The sequence below is a fragment of the Chelmon rostratus genome, chromosome 19 (assembly GCF_017976325.1).
Source record: "Chelmon rostratus isolate fCheRos1 chromosome 19, fCheRos1.pri, whole genome shotgun sequence".
Lineage (NCBI taxonomy): Eukaryota > Metazoa > Chordata > Actinopteri > Chaetodontiformes > Chaetodontidae > Chelmon > Chelmon rostratus.
This window is the reverse complement of record NC_055676.1, coordinates 20,300,699-20,319,732: the sequence shown is the minus strand read 5'-3', so window position 1 is coordinate 20,319,732 and position 19,034 is coordinate 20,300,699. Positions and strand designations below refer to the sequence as shown.

Sequence of the window (19,034 nt, the reverse complement as noted above, 5' to 3'; positions counted from 1 at the left end):
CGGCCTCCCGGGAAAGTGCACAGTGTCACCGAGCATTATATTATTTGTTATGCAGGCGGGATATCGAACGTGTTTGCGCTGGATCTGCTGCTGGATGTCATAAAGAGTTCATTTCACAAGTTTTTTTCTCTCTTAAATGTTGTTAATTTATCTCCTCTGTCACGTTCAGGCACACACCGTTAACACAAAGTTGTTCAGTTCTGCAGAAGTAACGAAAGCTCTAACATTCAGGGTTGCTCTCTTTGATTCACCGCTCATCTCTGCTGACAATATTTTCATACTAAGGCGCAGATGTTCAAAGCAGTGTTTGGTTCTAGCAGTTAAACAGCTCTAATTGGCTTCTGTATTAATATATTCTGATGCTGACGAATCAAAGCACACCAGCAGACTTTACGCCGTTACACATATAAGACAATACAACTGCAGGTGGAGGACAGAAGGTCATTCATGAATAAAGATATGCGATGGATGCGTAATCAGACCTGTACCTTTGTGTTCATTAACGCCTCTATGTGCTTGTTTTTACCCCCACTGGGGTCTCAGAATATGAACATTAGCCTCCATAATGTCAACGTAGCATCAATGCTGCAACATGAACACTTCCTGACAGAGGTGGAAGAAGGATTCTGTAAAAGTGCTGCAACCTCGGGGTCGGGCCCCTCCAAAGGGTCCCCAGAGAAGCCTGAGGGGTCGTCAGATGCAGTAGTGGGATATAACTAAGTACATTTATTCAAATATCGTACTTAAGTGCAGTTTTAAGGTGTTTTTTTTTCTGCTACAGTAAACTTTTACTCCACTTCTGTTTATTTTTTCTGTTTATTTACTTTTTATAGCATTCCTAATAAAGGAGTGTGTACTGTGTGTGCAGATTCAGATTATTAAAATGAAATGAAGAAGCAGTAAGTAATACATTTATGATGATAGATTAAGCTACTCAGCAGTATATTAAAATGAGTCCCACCTTCACCAGCTGCGACAAAAATGCATCAATAATAATCCAGTAATATATATTATTCTGAAATACTAAGCTAATACTTTTGAATTCAGTATTTCGTGTAACCTGGTCCACTACTTTACAGAACTGAATACACAAGTGAGTTCTGTCCAATGAGAGGCCCCGATGCTGCAGCAGCAGCTTTGTAAGTATTCTCCAGAGGTTTCCACATCACTTTTGTTCCAGCACATCCCAACATCGGACGGCTTTAAACATTCAACACAAAATCAGAACAAGCTTGCAAATGAAGGCGGGCCGCAGGGGCGAGCTGGGAACTGTCAAATGACAAGGCAGCACAGTCAAAGTGTTTGATTCTGTTGGCTTTATTGAAGTCAGGGTTACAGTGAAGACCTTAACTTGAGGTAGAATTCTCCCCTAACTGCAGTTCATGTCTAAGATTAGGTTACCCTAAAGATTTGTAATCTTTGCAGGAGGAATAAAGAAAGCACCTCCTCTGATGCGGTGGACAGACGTCGCTCTGAGGCCTCCACCGGCTCAGCGTGGGAGCGAGCGGCGAGCGGCGAGCAGCGAGCTGCCCTCCCGCTGACACTGTGGCGGCGTCACGGCTCCAGCTTTCATTTCCTAAACTGAGTGATGGGAGCTGGGACTTTGATGTCCTGCCCCTTCTCCAGCCGCTTCTCACACTCAATAAGGTAGTTGACCCCGTCGATCAGCAGCTGGACCAGCTCCACCTAAACCCACACGCAGCAAAGGTCATTACAGCGAGTTAAACCTGAACTAAGAATTAAAGCTTTGTGTGTTACAAGACTAAAATAAACTACAGGAAATTTCTTAAGTTTTCGTCTTCTTTTGCGTGTTAAAGGTTGACTGATCCTCACCTCAGATTTGCCCAGACGGTCGTTGTTGGAAATGTCGAAGGTGTCTCCGGTGGCGGCCGTGTCCACTCCCCCTGTGCCTCTCTTCTGCAGCCGCAGGTTGTCGAGGATTTTGGTGAAACGTGGGTCCTGCGGGGCGATTTCAATCACTTGTAACTTGTTTTCACAGTAAAGGCCTTTTACTTCCAACAGCACATACGAGGAGGCGAATGTTGATTTGACGTTCAGTGCACGTTGGTTTCAGACTTTACAGAGTTTTTTAATTGTATCCTGGAAACGTTTTGGGCTGAAGTTGAGATTGAAAGTTGATTCTTGACCTTGCACCTGTTGGCAAATCAGTCTCACCACAAGGTCCTTCAGCATAGAGGATACAGCTGGTGATATGTTACTGCAGCTAACAAATCCATGAAAAGACCAGAACCAACAACGAGTTCGGCTCACAGTACTTTCTGATTTCTGACGCTGTTTTGGACGCTCACCTCCAAGCCCATTAGTCCATACTGAAGGCGAGAATCTTAAAAAGAGGCATGAATGTCCACTTTTTTTAAGCTCAGTAAATTCTGAAGACAGCTGTTCATTGTCGTCTCACCCAGTGCGACACTGTGGCTCATTGATGTGTTTTTAATGAGGCTCTATGGCACAGCGGAAGAGGACATCTAAGGCCTTGATACGCACACAATACCAGGTAGTAGATACATTCACTGCTGGTTTTTAAACTTCTCAGAGCTTCTTTAACTCTGTTACAAATGTGCAAACTCCACCTGCTGAGGAATAGCATGTGTTTGAAAGCTCCAGAAGGGACACTAAACGGACCTTATGTTGAGCCTGGTTTCGGTGTCTTCCGGTTGGGCCGCAGTGTGCGCGGGACGGTTTGCATGTGTGTGTGTGTGTGTGTGTTTGTTACCTGGCTGAGTTTTGGCAGGCGGACATGCACGCCCGCTCTGAGGCCGGTGCCCAGGTTGGAGGGACATGTGAGGACGTAGCCCAGACGCTCGTTCCACATGAATTCCCAGCCTCTCTCCTGGATCAGATGCTCCACCTGCAGGACATCACAGGATAAGAGTCGACCGGAAAACCAACGATGCAACGGAAAATGCATGAAAATTTAAGATTTGCATCTGCTGTTGTTTCTACATAATTCTAAGAGACAACTCCATCCACAGTCAGACACCTGAACAACAAACAGGTGAATCTCCCTCTTCTTCCTCGTCTCAGTCAGCAAACAACAAAACTTCATCTGAGCGAAGCTGCACATGATCAGCATGCTAATGTCTTCCCAACCACAATGCTAACATGCTGATGATTAGCAGGTATTATGATTACCATGCCTAGCGTCTTTGTCAGTTTGAGGGTTTGAGCCATTAGTTTAGAGCATTAGCATGCTAACATTTGCTAATTACCATTTGCTAAGAGGTTGATGGAATGCTATCAAAATTTAGTCATGAACCAAAGAACATGAAGATGTTTAAATTTTGGAGGAAAAGTGAAAGTTTTTACAACTCATCCTGAGGAGACATGAAAGTCTATCAGACTTCATGACAATAGCTGGTGAAATATTTTACTAAAAAACAAAAACCTCATAGTGGCGCTAGAGAAACTAGGATTCATCCTCAGGGGAACACGAACACCATGAACACAATCCATCCAGTCGTTAGTGAGGTGCTTCAGGCTGGACTTACACTGCTGTCCCAAACATGGCTGCTGTCGTGGCCCCACCGTACCTGTTTGAGTCCTCTGCAGAATCTCTCGAACACTCTCTTCATGTTGCCTCCCTTCTCCATGGAGATGACTCTGGTGTGGTCCTCCTCATTCACCCAGATCAGGAAGGTCTTCTCGTTGTTGTGCCTGTGGGGAACCAGCTGAAGAACTCAACAACGAGCTCCTTTCATCACCTGAGATGACTCATGCTCGCAAAGGATGTGGTGTCGTGGACACTTTGATATTCATGCTGTCTGTCTGTGCAGAATTAATCTGTGCTCCAGTGTTGTGAAGAGGACGCATGCATTCGTAACACACAGCAAACACAAAAGCTATTTCCTGTTGGAACGCCTCACAGACATTAAATATAACGCTGACGCAGATCAGGATGTGGAAGTCTAAATGGTCACACAGCAGACATGCAGGAGGGCTGAACAGACCCTACCAGATGCCTCTGGCGTCGGGCCAGTCTCTGGCCATAAAGGCACACGTCAACAATGGAGAGACAGGCTTGTCAAACAAGAAGTGGTCCTACAGGTGGGAGGGGCAAAGGAAGGCAGAGACAGGTGGAAGAAGGAAAACAGAGGGAGGAGGATGTTAGATAGTGGAAGGACTTCGATAAATTTACTGGATATCCCTTTGGTGGAGAGGAGACAGTAAAGGTTAGAGAGGACTTTACGGACCAGGACCAGAATAGGAGCGAGGGGACATGTTGGTCTTTCAGTACTTGCAGTACTAACAGGACTGGGATGGGATTTCACTAAACTGCGGCGGCCTTACCAGATCCCCCTGGAGTCAGGCCAGTCTCGGGCCATGAAGGCCGAGGTCAGTAAAGGAGACACAGGCTTGTCAAACAGGAAGTGATCCTTATGTGGCGCAGCGTGAAATAATTAGAAGAGGAAGGTGAATAAAAGTGAAGCTACAGCATGCGACTGACTGGCACTCTTCTATGGAAAACCGGTAACTCCAGCAATTTATGTTGTCAGAGTCAGGAAAAAAGAAAGGTCAAAAATGATGCGTGGAGGCCAAGATATGGCGACTTGAGCTTGTAGCATGTGTACCATGACTTTCAGTCCTTAGTTTGGGTCAAGATCCAAAATTGCTGGACCCTCCTGTACTCATAATGCAACCGCTAAACCCTCTCTGGACTTCATGCAAACTCACATCAATAAGCTGCTGCTGCTCCTTTTCCGTCATGTCTCCCAGGCTGTAGTAGCGTCCGGCCAGGTCTCCCTTCAGGCCCGCCAGGGCCGTGACCACCACCCGCTCCACCTCACGGCGCTCAGCCCTCGAACAGGCCGGGGGGAGGCTCAGCCCGCGGATACTGCGGCCGGTCCGGACGCGGGACGACAGGACGTAGTTCTCATCGAACATGCCGCTGGTTATCTGGAGGTCGATACAGGCGGGAAAGAGGATATTCATTTATAGATAAGGGAGCAGCAGATAGACAGAGGGATGTGGCAGTGATGGAGAGAAAAGGTGTAAACACCTTAGAGGCATCCAGGTCCGTGGGGTGTTTCATAGTTCTGGGGTCATAGCCATTGTGCCTGTCTTTGATGACGGGGTCAAAGAGTTCAGCAAACACCTGCAGAGACCAGTAGACGCAGTCAGAGGTGTAGCTTTGGGTTCAGAAGATGGAGCAAATCATTAAAAGCTTCCTAGATAGAGACTCGATAGCTAATGACAGGTGGTGTATATTTGCATCTTTACAACAAAGAGACTCGTCCTTTATGTCCTTTGTGGAAATTAGGAGGGAAATTAGTCCCTTGAATTCTTTTTTCCATAATTTTAGAAAGTATATGAAACATACAGACAAAAAACGCGACCTTTGACCTCTCTTACCTCATAGCTCTCCTCATCACCAGCCACACAGCCCACCGTCTTGATGAAAGGGTGTCCGGGGTTGTCGACTCCAGTCTGGATGCACTGGTCCAGGGTCCAGTTGTTGGGGGTCATCTTGTCCCTCAGTTTGGCATAAATGGCCGGAGTCAGAGCCGTGGCCATGCAGTTGTTGTGTTTCCTCAGGTCCGGGAAGTCAGAGCTACAGCGGAGGAAGACGTGCGAAGATTTTAAAGAGTAGCTGGTTAGCACTGCTAGGCCGCGTGGCAGAAAGGTGTCAAATGACTACAAATGAAATTGTTCTTGCTTGCAGAGTTCTTCTGTGGTATTTGATGCATAGTTGATGTAGACTTTCTCGCCACCTACTGGCCCAGCACGCTTTGGAATCGTTTTTGCATTGAGCTATTTTGTAAAATGAAGGTTGTGTGGACAGATTTGACGTAATCACCACAAACAATGATTTCAATGACCAACCCCTTCACTCTTCCAACCTTAATAGCAAAATATGCAAAATCACAATAAAACAATAAACTGCCTCTTCCCATTGATCACATCAATACCCGATATCCTGCTTCAACAGGAAATACATCACATGAACAAGTTAAGACCATCTCAAAATGTGACTTGAATAAAAGTCTGCTAAGATAAGATAAGACAAGACGAACAGGTGAGAGGCAGACAGGCTGTGAGTGAGTGAAAGCTGAGATCGTCAGTGATATCTGTCGCTGCTCTGACCTCATGTGCTCCTTCATACTGTTCACCAACACAACCCCGTTCAAATGTGTTTATGGACTCTTTTAACACGTTTAAACCCCTGACTGAGTTCATAAACACTTCCTCCTCCGCTGCTGCTGCTGCTGCTGAAGCACGGAGCAATGAGCAATGAGTCGGCCCTCTGAAACGTGAAGGTGAAGCACAGAGTCGGTTGGTGTCGTTAATGCAGGCGAACAAAGAGCTCAGACTCAGCGAGGTTGTTCTTTCAGACCACACGCTGAGACGGACCACGGCCTGCCTTCATGCTGTATCTGTGGCACCGTCAAATGTAAGTAAGTACATTTACTCAAGTACTACACTTAAGTACAAATTTGACTTTCTTGTACTTTGAGTATTTCTTTGTTATGTGACTTTCTACTTCTTTATTTACATCTCAGAGGTAAATATTGTACTTTTTACACCACTGACAGCTTTAGTTACTAGTTATTTTCCTTCCTGTCCAATGAGAAGCTCGTATCTCCAGATGTGTTGATGTTGAGTGTTTGTGATAAACTGAAGGATGAAGTTTTCCTTCATGTCTTGAGAAACTTCTCCTCCTTCTTCAGCTAAATAAACTGTTTAAAAAGCCTCTTGGATCAACTGGGAAATGCATCGTCACAAAGCTGAAAACAGGCTGTTTTTCGGAGATGCAAGGTTCTCACAGGACAGCCACGCTGCAAACATATGATGATCTTATAGAATATGATGCATCGCTGTAGATGAAACCAGCCAACAGTATATAAAGTAGTTCAAATGAGCTCAAGCTGAAACATCTACAGCAGGAATATTAATCCACAAACATCAGATATGATAGAGAAACACTGACAGGAACATTTTACTGTAACATCAGTACTTTTACTTTAAGTACATTTTGCTGATAATAATTACACACATATGTTTACTCAACGAGGTTTAGCATGCAGGACTTGGATGACTCTGATGTCACCCAGTCTTACCTGGGGGGATAGAGCTTCTTCTTCGCCTCAGCAGCCAGCGAGCTGTTTTCGCTCAGTAAGAAGCCAGTCGCCACCGTCCCCGCACCCAGACTGGCCAACAGCGCGGCCGTGTTGCGGCCGGAGATCAGACGTGTGAAAGAGCTCGCCATCTTTCTGCTAGTTTGCAAATCCTGTCAGAAGCAAATGAGCTGGAGAGAAAAAGAAAGGACGGTTTGATCCATGTTGGTGAGGGAGTCAGTGTCTGTTAGTTCAAGCAGAGCGCTGACATTAGCTGACCAGCAGCTCTCAGCCGACTCAGGTGCACAGGCCGCCATTAACGCTTCTCACTATGGCCGGTCACAGCAGCATGTAAAACTGCAAGACTTCAAAACAAAATCAGTTAAATTCAGTGGAACCGCTAACATGGTGCAACAGACGGATCCAGCTGTCCATGGAGACCGAAAAATTCACATTCTGAGACGTTTCGTCTTTTTAATAAATGACGTGAACTAGCTTGCTGACTGACGGCTCACCGGCTAGCATGCTCGAGGTTAGCTCGCCAGCTACAGTACTTCAATATTTCACTCAGTTACATTAACCCATATTTTTTAGATTATTATCTTTGCACATTTACGCTTTACACTGTGAATATTTGTACATTCAAAGGTTAATATTGTCAATCCTCTTCCAGCTCTTTTCATTTTAAAAGCACATATTTTGATATATTTTTCACAGTTCTTTAATGTGAATTTTTAAAATTTTCTAATTATGATTACTGACTTTTGAAATACTGTTTCTCCTTTTCTTCTACTGTGTTCATTGTTATACACCAAAACACTATGTTAAATTCCTTGTATGTGAAAACCGTCTTGGCATCGCCTCATTCGTGCACTGTGTGACCCCCCACACACACACATTTTTCTTTAATACAGTAACAAGCTTAGAGAAGGAGGGGCCGTGGCAGATGCTCTTAGCCTCTTAGCATTAGCACAGAGTCTGCCATCCGCAGGATGGCGGGTTTCATATGTCCACTAATGCTCCGGTGATGAGCAGGTACCCGAGGAATCTGTCTTAAGCCCCGAGGATGGAGTGGGACTTTAGAGTCGGCTCTAATGCGCAGCAAGACATCATTTCATTCAGCATTTAAGTTCACATTCGGTGTTGTTTAAATCTAAATGGATCTAAAATGTTAAATTTAAAACTTAATGAAACTGTAGTGACTGGAAGGTCACAGCGTGGCTTGTCTTTCACAGAGGGTGGGTAGAGTCCACGAGACTGTGTCTTAATATAGAGGGACGCTGCGAGGACATCAGCACTCCTGTTAATCCTGGTCAAAGGAAAGATGGCCGATCGGTCACCTGCACTGCACTCAGCTGAAAACTGAGGAGAAACACCTTAACACAATAAGTCACTGGATTTTATTGTACTGAATTTGCCCGACAGACTCTTTTCCTTCCACCCTGTGGAGGTCAGTGTCTATGGACTCTGGACTCTGGTTCAGAGGTAACATTATTTATAGATCACTGGAGGCCAGTGGTGCTGCCAGGATCCAGTGCCAAGGAACAAGCCATCTCTGGCTGGCAACGCAGTGACATTCTGAACTAGTCACAAGACCAGACCCTCATGAGGCCAAGTCAGCAGGACAGAGGGATGGAAACAGGGACGAAGGCAGGTGAAGAACACAGAACAGCAGATCGAAGAACAGAAATCAGGACAGAGGTGAAGCAACAGCGATCAGCAGACTGAAGTTCGGACAGACGTCCAGGGCCCAGTAAAGGCTCCACTGCTCACAGACACTGGGGATCACATGGTGTTACGGTCAGGATTACAACAAAAACCACCACAGACCTCGGATCAGCCTCCCCTCCCCTGACCAGCGCGACCTTTTAACTCTGAGTACGTGCAGGACGGAAGAGCAGCTTCGTCCTCTCCAGAGGACACAGGACAGTTAACACCTCCTCAGGTATTTAAAATACAGCATTTAGGAAAAACGTTTAAAAAAATGTTTTCATGCACCAAAAAGCTGCTGGGAGAGATTTTTGATGGCAAAGCTTTCTTTGAATTAAAATTCATAAATCAGGGAAGAATCACTCTTGATCTTTTCTCACTTTTTGTAGTTTTTGTTCATCTACAAATCACCTTGAATTCATCTTCACATTATGCTTCTAGTTTCTATCCACCTTTACTATTTGAATCATTTTGACTTTTTAAACATGCTCCCACCAGTAAACCCCTCAGATTGCCTATAAATGTCAAAAGCATGCAAAAAAGATAATATCAAAGGTCAAGATGGTACAAAGGTATGGTTATGTATAGGTGCTGGGAGCTAATGGAGCCATTCTACAAGAGAAATAAGGAAAGAAGGTACAGTACCTGTAGAAAAGCTGCTCTGCCTTCTTGGTGAAGGTCTCCTGTTTAAGAGCTTTTCCCTCTCCTCTCACAGGGGGCTCCACCCCCTCACGTGGGATTAAAAACTGGAGACCAATCATAAGTTCGGAAAGAAAGCCGGATAAACCAATGGAGAGCCACCGACATGAGCTACAACAGCACAGACTGCTTATACTGAGCCATGATTAACCATGACCACCGAGGGTCCAATATCACTGTCCAGTTTGACCTTGATGTATTCAACTGCAGCCACACACACACACACACACACAAACACTTGCTATTTCTCTACTACTGAGCACCCTGAGAGCTCGACACACAGAAACTTAAGACATACAAACAGAAACAATTTGATGACATGCGGCAAAATGAAACATGCTGTAAATGCAGAGAACACAACCAAATAAAACCAACCAACATAAAGAGAACACAACCAAATACAACCAAAATCTCTGTATTTGGTTGCGTTTTCTGTATCTGAGGCACATTTCTGCAGTTGTTTTCTGTGTTTGGTTGTGTTGTCTTTATTTGGTTGTATTTGGTTGCGTTCTCTGTATTTGTTTGTATTTGGTTGCGTTCTCTGTATTTGGTTGAGTTGTCTGTATTTGGTTGAGTTGCCTATATTTGGTTGTATTTGGTTGAGTTGTCTGTATTTGGTTGAGTTCTCTGTATTTGGTTGAGTTCTCTGTATTTGGTTGAGTTGCCTATATCTGGTTGTATTTGGTTGCGTTCTCTGTATTTGTTTGTATTTGGTTGCATTCTCTGTATTTGGTTGTGTTTTCTGTATTTGTTTGTGTTCTCTGTATTTGGTTGAGTTCTCTGTATTTGGTTGAGTTGTCTGTATTTGGTTGAGTTGCCTATATTTGGTTGTATTTGGTTGAGTTGTCTGTATTTGGTTGAGTTCTGTGTATTTGGTTGAGTTGTCTGTATTTGGTTGAGTTGCCTATATTTGGTTGTATTTGGTTGAGTTGTCTGTATTTGGTTGAGTTCTCTGTATTTGGTTGCGTTCTCTGTATCTGAGACACATTTCTGCAGTTATTTTCTGTATTCGATTGTATTTGGTTCTGTTCTCTTTGTTTGGTTGTGTTGTCTGTATTTGGTTATGTTCCTTGTATTTGGTTGCGTTCTGGATCTGAGGCACATTTCTGCAGTTGGTTGTTTTCTGTATTTGCTTGTTTATTTGCTTTCATTGTTTTTGACGATGCTCCATATATGTTTTTGGAATATGTTTTCTTCATTTGTTTGTATTTTGTTTCTTTGCATGTTTTATTGAGATGCGGTGTGTTGAGCTCAACCACATCCTCCTCTATCTGCCATGAAAACAATATGCAAGTCACATTTTGTGCTTTTATTGTGTGTAAATATCTGTACATTGCACAGACAAAAGTATGGAAAATACAACAGCAAAACTGGAATTTAAAATTATACAGTAATGTAAGAAAGCATGGGTCGTATGTACTAATGGATTTTAAGTTGTTGAGGATTCCTGCACTAAATAAACAAATGAACCTAATAAAACTGAGCAAGAGTCAACTACAAGGATAACAGTAATCTCAAGGAAGGGGGACATCATGCTATATTCATGCTATGAACAAGTTTAGAGTCTACTGACATTCTTTACAATTCAATAGTGCAAATATATGACTATTTTACTAATACAGTCAACAGGGTTTAAAATATGAGTATGATTAAATAATCACATTGACGAGGAACTAATAATAATGGTAATACATGTAAAAGAAATTGAACTGTAGGGGTTTGTAGCACGTACGAAACCTTTTAGGCCGATTCTCTTTTAAAAGAGCAGAAATGAAGATTATGGAAAATCAGACAGTTTTGTGTACAAAATGAATATTAAAAAAACTTAAAAGACGCGATTCATAGCGGAAACGCTTTTGATTGTCAAGATAAATAAAGCAATACTTTAAATTTGCGATGACCACATTTTCAGATTTGGGATGTGTGTAAACTATAAAGATTAATACGATAGCAACTGCAACAACATGAACCTTCAGTGTTAACAGATGAGTCGGACAGAAAAATGACTCCTGTGAGCATCGACACAACCAAGAAACAGGTGAATCAGGAAGTATTAAGGTAGATCAAATATTTAAACTGTACTCCAGCTGTTCAGGAAACCCAGTGTGTCTTGACGCACACATATCACACGCAAGGCTGGATTACCAACCAGGCAAGGTGGGAGCTGCCGAATGCTTCAGGTTCACCGTGTGGAAATTAGCTTTTGGTAATATGATTTGTTGAAAATTTGTTTGCGAATATTGGAATATGCACGACTAAAGCTCAATATCAGCTGACATAATAAGGGCTTTAAGATACTTCACTACCTGATCTACCTGTTGAAGATGTCCCTCCAGACATGCTAACACTTGCAGCATCCATCCCTCGCACCCTTGAATGACTACCAAGCATCGCTCCTCTTACAGCCTCATGATCACAACTGTTTTTGGTTTCACAGCCCTGTGCTCACGTGGTGCATATTCCTACATTCATTAGGAAACTACCACACAGCAAACCGGGGGCCAGGGGCTCAGTTTTACCTCCGGGCAGCCCGAGCAGGTCAATCATACAAATAATGTAAAACTCATCTGACGATGTTTATGTGCAAGACTACAGAGGCAGATTGTTTGGTATTTACAGTGTGATAGCAGCAGCAGGATACTTTCTATTGCCATGTTTGGTAGCTAACATGGTTGTTTCTACAGTCATAACTGTACGATCGTATGGCAGAGTTGTGTTCATTACACAGTTCATTCTGTTGACTAAATATACACATCAGATATTCATTCAAGGCACATTTTCTCCTGAGTTTCCTGAGCACGATACCTGGTGGCGTTTCATGAAACAACCCCTGTTTTATTACCAAAGAACCTCAAGTTGTGTTAATTCATGATTGATGCTGTAAGGTGGAAAGTGTGTACGTCATGTCTGTGGGAAGATGTTTGTGTTAGTTCGGATTAACCAGGTGGTACTCTGGGTTCGATCTTCAGTGAGAGCTCATAGAGGGTGTCTTCATCCATCACTAGCGTCTTATCAAGGAGGAACTGAGTCACCTGGAGGGGACACAGAAGACATTTTACATTTACATTACACTTCTTATTGCACAATTCATTTAAAGGTAGAGCAGCGCTTCATTAGACACACCTTGGGCTGGTGCTCTATCCTGTAAGGTGCTTGCTGGAACTGACGAATCTCACGGATAATGTGAGAAATCTGAAATAGCAGAGACGACGGAGAACGTAATCAGCTGGCTTGTATTCAAAGGTCGTGGTCATTTACGAGACAGATGAGCTGCAGATGAGACATGATTAACTTTGCTGTTGTTGCAGAAACAAGATCAGCTACAGCTAACTAGCTTATTAAGCTAACTGACTGAAAATGCATCGAGCTGACTTTTTAATGTTCTTTTTGACTCTTTTTGAAACAAGAATCCTGTAAAATAAGTCTTAAATATGATGACATACACACAAACATTATATACAGTATAAGCTAAAAGACAGAGGCTAAAGCTAACAGGTCCCAGACAGAAAGTCAACATCCTGAGTAGCTGATGATCTTCGTGGTGTGGTTAGGATGTAGTCTCACGTAGCCACACATGCTCCCAGCGTCTGGCTGAACTCATCGTGATTCTGGTGCAGGGTGAAAAACATTCTGGTGTGTTTGTATTTCTTTTAACCAATCACAATTGTCTTGGACAAGGCTGATGCAAAACAGCATTTGGGGACTTGTTTCGCACATGGGGAGGTGAGTCCTAGCTAAAATGGCCAAATCCCCCTTAAAAGAAACATATTTTTTGTATATCTTTACAACCATTCACAGAATGAACCAGGCACACTTTGTTGCACGATCCAAATCTCCGTCAAAACCGCCATTTTGTTTCTAGCTCGTGCATTGTTGTTGTTGTTGTTTCACATAGAGATGGGGATTTTCAACATGATTAGCATGCACATAGCGAAATAGGAGAATGCTGATACCAACAGAAAAATGTCAAATCAGACTGTTATTTCTCTCTAGCACATTGTGTTTGGATGCTTTGCTTATATAAATATTGTTTTTGGGATGTTTTCACTTTGAACTAAAGTATTTCAGGACGATTAACTAATGTATTTGGCAAAGCTAATGCCACAGTAATGCTAGCTGGAGTTGTGTCAGCCTAACCAAATTCAACAGGACAGGTATGCTAATGCTAGCAACAGAGCTGCTAAAAACACCAAGCAGGGAAATATGACAGAGTGGATGTGCTAGCTGGGAATTAAGCTACTGGTTAATGTAACCCCACAAACTAATGTAGCTCCAGCTAGGTTAATGATGTGCTGCCTGTCCTTGGAAGCAATGCTCAGTTTCTACTGCATGCAGGAGGCTAGTTAGCCTGACAAGGTAACAGCCGCAACTGACCGTGGAACAGGTGGGGGGTTTATTATCATCAACTGGCCCTTAATACGGATAATAAAAGACCTGGAGCAGGGGAAACCTTTATCTTTACCATCCTCATCTTGGAGAAGTTAACCAGGCCCTCCTCCGTGAAGTTGGGTGTCCCCTCCTCAATGAAAGCCAGGTCGGTGAGGTACATGCCCAGGTACGGGACACATGGAGGGTTACAGCTGCACACACATACACACAGTTCAAACATGAGACAGTTTTTAAGGACTGGATTTAAACATTGACCACTCAGTTCCCTTTAAAGAGCAGTATTTACTTTTTCAGTGTCTCTCTGAGGTTCTTAAACCTTCCTTCTGATGACACCGTCTTCTGCAGCCTGTCCATGAGTGCCTTCGTCTAAAAAACACAGAAAAACATCAGAAAGGTTTTGTGTGCAGAGAGTAGTTGACAGGTAAATGAACTGATTCCAACCTGTTTGCAGACTTTTGCCCAGGTTTTCTTCAGCCTGTAGATGGCGCTGCGGTTCAGCGCAGAGGTGATCTCCAGCACTCCGTTGTAGTTGTTGAGGCAGCGGCAGATGTCGGCCACCGCGAGCCACTTCTCTATGGAGCTGGCCCTGGAGCCCACATCGGTATGGGTCATTATCTGTGACGCCACCAGGTTACTCATCTGTGGCGAGAGGTTGGAAGGGAGGCGTCTACGTCACTGACCAAAAGGGATTTCACATCTTGTGTGCAGATATTCTAAACTCAGGTGCCAGTTTATTAGGTACGCCTGTTTAAAGCCGATGTATTCTAATTACATGAACTGCTGCAGCAACAGCAACAGCAACACCTCTCCAACAGTTTCAACACAAACTGAACATTTTAGCCTTCATGAAGGAGGATTTAATGCAGGATGCCCTTCACAATTACCCAAAAATCAAGGCTAACACATTCAGCGGTCCTAAACTCGAAGATGTTCAGTTTTTTAACACATAAAAAACAAAAGGCATCATGCAGTCACATTTGAAAAACTTGACCAATTGAAATTTTGACACCTTTGCTTGATTTTAAAAAAAAATTAAACATGTAAATGTATTCTGTCAACTGAGTAACCGATTAATAGCTTCATTAGCCGTGCAACCCGTTAGCATCAACCCTGGTATAATATGTAAGGGATAATGCCCGACTAGGTGTCCATTATCAGAAATGAATGGACAACGCGGAGGCAATACTGCCCAACCCAACATACTCAGGCACCAGGTAACACGTGACGGAGAGCCTGTTCAGTCTCACATCATTGAAATGCTGGCTGGTTTTCATGATGTACGGAGTCCTCTCTGTCTTGTCGACCTTCATCCAGCCCTGACCGAGGAACTCCCTGCAGGATGAGAGACATCAGCGTCAGACACGGTGTGCAGCCTGTCCACATGTCCTCACCTGCACTGACAAACACCTTCAGTCTATTCACTGCACCGTGGGGGAGGGGAACTAAGTACCAGTTACTCAAGTACTACATTGACATGCAATTTTGGGGTATGTGTGTCTCTACTTTTTATGTGACAAAACATCTGATAAACTTGCAATAAAAAATATGATTGCTATAGATTAAAATACTACAGTTTAAAAGTATACAGTATAAAGTATTCAAAATGAGCTCCACCTCAATCAAGTACAGCAACAACATGCATCATTACTACTTTTACAATAGACACAATACTGGAAGTAGAGGTTGTGAGTCCTTCTTTCACCACAGTCTCACTGTCTACGCTCTACTCAGCATGTTCTCTGTTACGTGTATCAACACAGACAGTACCTGTCAATATATCAATCAACGAATCCATCAATTTATTTTGAACATCTGGCTCATATTTGCACAGTATTTCTTGTAATAGAGTACTTTTTGCCACTGCGCCTGTAGCAGCTGTGTGATAGTTGGTAAATAAATAATAAATAGAGAAATGTTGGTAACGCTCGATCTAACAGAAGCTTAATTACTGAACAATTTCAGTTTTCTGGAATGAAAAATGTAATTCGATAAAACTTGAATATACTTGAAGAACAATATAATATAAACTCAGGTAATTATTCATTTTTAATTGTTAGAAATTGTATAAAAGTTTATTCTTCATATGTTTAATTCTATGTTTGCCCTTTAGCACAGGATGGTGGGTGCTGTAGGGGCTGCAGCTCCCCCTGCTGGCCAGAGTGAAGCACAGTGGAAATAATCATTGTGCCTTTTAAAATAATCTCTGATAAAAAATAATGTTAACAGTTTGGATTCAACTGCTTCAACCAATTATTCTGTTGTGGTTTAAGTCTCATGAACACAGAATTTATTTTCTCAGTAATTATCACTAAATTCTGTTGCTCTCTCTCGGTTCTTCTTGGCTGTGTCTGGTGTTGGCCTGTGGGTGTCCGAGGTGAATCCTGTACTGGATCATGTACTCACTCATAGGGAATACTCCTGAACACGATGTGATCCAGCAGTGTGATCTGCTCTGCCAGTTCCATGGCTGACAGAGACTCAAAACACTCTGCCTTTGGACTCTCCGCCTGGAAAAACACACCAACAGTCTGTAGTACAGAATTTCACAGAGCTGTTCCAAGGATCCACACAGACACAAAGTCAACTCCACGTACTGGGAATCCACCTACGACTGCAGGACTGGGTGGTCACAGAATTCACCACGACACACGGTAGCTACTGTACAGCTGGCGGGCTTCATGCAAACATTATTCTTACCACGATGAAGTGTAGCAGGGGACAGCTTTTCTGTTCCATAACCAGGAGATATTATTATTATTTCAGCTACTGCTTTGAGTTCAAATTAAAGTCCCTTGTGTTAAGTGTTTTGTGATGATAACAGGTGGTGATACTGACCATCTGGAGGATGTCTTCTATCTTCAGCTGAGCATCATCTTGTTCTTCTTGAGAAAGGGCACTGAAGAGCAAAGACAACGTGTCCGTAGTTCAGGTACGACTGTAGCAGCGCTGGTATTCACGTGTGGAGTCTTCAGCTTTAAGTTAATTTTTAATTTCATAATGGTTGTGTTTCATATACATAGATACATTTAAATATCTCTAGTAAAATGTATAACACTTGTCCCCTTTAAAAGTAGTATACAAACATTTAATAAATGATTTCTAACATACTTTAATGTAGCTGTTTGCAGCAATAAGGACATTTTAAGTGTTTATTAAAGTACAGTTCAAAAGTTCAAAAGTTCAAAAAAAAAAAAATGTCCAGAAAACTCAAGAACTGAAGTTCTTCCTTGTTTTGAAAATTCAGCGGTTTCATGTAATGAAATCAATGTGGGGAAAACCAGAAATGTATAATATTAAATATGTTGGATGTGTAACAAGTGACAATAAACAAGATGTGTCAATAATAAGTTAACTTTGGAAGAATCCTCCCAATAACTTCACAGTAGACATTAATCTTGTTTATAAATTCTGTGGCCCCCAAAATTTTTTAGGTTGATGGTAGGTAGGAATGATGGATGGATGGATGGATGACGGGTGGATGATAGGTGGATGGATGATGGATTAATGAATGGGTGATGGATGGATGAATGAATGAATGGATGATGGGTGGATGATAGGTGGATGTATGATGGATGGAATGGACGAATCGATGGATGGATGAATGGATGGATGATGGGTGGATGATGGGTGGATGGATGATGGATAGATGTATGATGGGTGGATGGATGATGGGTGGATGATGGATGAATGAATGAATGGATGATAGGTGGATGATGGATGGATGAATGAATGGATGATAGGTGGATGGATGAATGAATGGATGGTGGATAGATGAATTAATGAATGGATGGATGAATGGATGGATGAATGAATGGATGATGGATGGATGGATGAATGAATGGATGAATGAACGGATGATGGGTGGATGATAGGTGGATGGATGAATGGATGGATGAATGAACAGATGATGGGTGGGTGATGGATGGATGAATGAACGGATGATGGGTGGATGATAGGTGGATGGATGAATGAATGGATGGTGGATAGATGAATTAATGAATGGATGGATGAATGAATGGATGAATGAATGGATGAATGAATAGATGATGGGTGGATGATAGGTGGATGGATGAATGGATGGATGAATGAACAGATGATGGGTGGGTGATGGATGGATGAATGAACGGATGATGGGTGGATGATAGGTGGATGGATGGTGTGTTTGTGCAGAGTCTCGTTGCACCTTAATATGTTCGTCGTTGCTTTCCTCTCCTGTGGCAGCAGGTCTGGATCTCGTAGCACCTCTTCCAGGAGACCGATGACCCCCATCTTCAGATCACCGTTCATGTCAAAGTCCTGATGGATGAAAACATTTATACACGTTTACAGCTGAGTCACGGGTGGAGATTATACTCCTGGTATTACAGGATCAATGATGAGGGTAAAACTACCAAAATCTGTTTCAAAATTCAGTAATTTTTGTAGGATGATAAAGATTTTCCTGATTTTAAAGTAAGTTTTTCAAAGATATTCAATTTTTTCAAGAAAAATCTCAATGGTTTTGTTAACAGACTAACTGCTGCTGAGTCCACATATTCTCATATTACCCACATGGACCCAGAAGAGTGTTCATCAATAGACCCAAACACTAAATGTTCACTTTTCAGGCTTCAGCGTCCACGTACAGAAATAGCATCTTATATAATCTCCAATGAAACCGTTAGTCCTTTAAGTGTCCCCGGGGACGATGCTGACCTTTCTGCATGCTTCCTGGCTGGGAGAAAAGACATGCAGAGCAAAGAGCACCTCCATCAGGGAGGAGAGTGACACACAGGAGGTGATGGAGAGGAAAACACACATTACAACACACTCTTTCAGGTGGGCTGAAAGTGTCCTGTCCAGGTTCAGGTCTTCTGGAAACTTTCAAGGCTGCTTCAAGGACGCATGGAAACATTTGTTCATGAACTCATGAGACTTTACAGGTATTGGACTCACCTGGGAGTGCTTGGAAACCCAGTGTCGCAGCACGTTGAGGACTCTGTTGGTAGCGGCTCTCCGGATGATGAATTCTTTGTCACAGGCTTTCTCAGAATTACTAAATCCTAGGAGAAACAAAGGATTCGGCCAACAATTTTAAAAATGTCTGAGGTCGTTCTTGCCCTTTAGCTACCTGTGAATTTACAAGTTCCCTCCCACAGCTGTGTGTCGTTTGACCTTCGTGGC

The 19,034-nt window shown here is 42.9% G+C and overlaps 2 protein-coding genes across 2 annotated transcripts in view; both read right to left on the bottom strand.

The window, feature by feature from the left end:
• Nucleotides 1-1,309: 1,309 nt before the first annotated feature.
• Nucleotides 1,310-9,381, bottom strand: ckmt2a (creatine kinase, mitochondrial 2a (sarcomeric)). Its single transcript, XM_041959667.1, has 9 exons — nucleotides 7,077-9,381; nucleotides 5,371-5,569; nucleotides 5,018-5,113; nucleotides 4,693-4,914; nucleotides 3,974-4,059; nucleotides 3,552-3,675; nucleotides 2,735-2,869; nucleotides 1,834-1,959; nucleotides 1,310-1,686 (listed from the first exon to the last, which is right to left on the bottom strand). The coding sequence occupies exons 1-9, from the start codon at nucleotides 7,223-7,225 to the stop codon at nucleotides 1,570-1,572; spliced, it is 1,254 nt and encodes a 417-aa protein (XP_041815601.1). The 5' UTR covers nucleotides 7,226-9,381; the 3' UTR covers nucleotides 1,310-1,569.
• A 473-nt stretch (nucleotides 9,382-9,854) lies between these two features.
• rasgrf2a (Ras protein-specific guanine nucleotide-releasing factor 2a) overlaps nucleotides 9,855-19,034 on the bottom strand; it is a 30,680-nt gene continuing 21,500 nt past the window's right edge. Inside the window, exons 19-28 of the mRNA XM_041959741.1 lie at nucleotides 18,807-18,913; nucleotides 18,055-18,167; nucleotides 16,707-16,767; nucleotides 16,275-16,378; nucleotides 15,119-15,203; nucleotides 14,313-14,510; nucleotides 14,158-14,237; nucleotides 13,945-14,062; nucleotides 12,606-12,674; nucleotides 9,855-12,514 (exon numbers count right to left, since the gene is read on the bottom strand). Coding sequence (XP_041815675.1) covers nucleotides 12,419-12,514; nucleotides 12,606-12,674; nucleotides 13,945-14,062; nucleotides 14,158-14,237; nucleotides 14,313-14,510; nucleotides 15,119-15,203; nucleotides 16,275-16,378; nucleotides 16,707-16,767; nucleotides 18,055-18,167; nucleotides 18,807-18,913 — 1,031 coding nt within the window. The 3' untranslated portion in view covers nucleotides 9,855-12,418. The remainder of the gene's footprint in view (nucleotides 12,515-12,605; nucleotides 12,675-13,944; nucleotides 14,063-14,157; nucleotides 14,238-14,312; nucleotides 14,511-15,118; nucleotides 15,204-16,274; nucleotides 16,379-16,706; nucleotides 16,768-18,054; nucleotides 18,168-18,806; nucleotides 18,914-19,034) is intronic.

What these genes read in the sequence shown, in the direction of transcription:
- ckmt2a (XM_041959667.1), bottom strand. Translation starts at nt 7,225, where the DNA reads ATGGCGAGCTCTTTCACACGTCTGATCTCCGGCCGCAACACGGCCGCG. An exon ending in AGCAGCAGCAGCTTATTGAT is followed by an intron (nt 4,060 to 4,692) that starts GTGAGTTTGCAT and finishes TCCCACCTGTAG; the next exon opens with GACCACTTCTTGTTTGACAA. An exon ending in TCTGCAGAGGACTCAAACAG is followed by an intron (nt 2,870 to 3,551) that starts GTACGGTGGGGC and finishes GATGTCCTGCAG; the next exon opens with GTGGAGCATCTGATCCAGGA.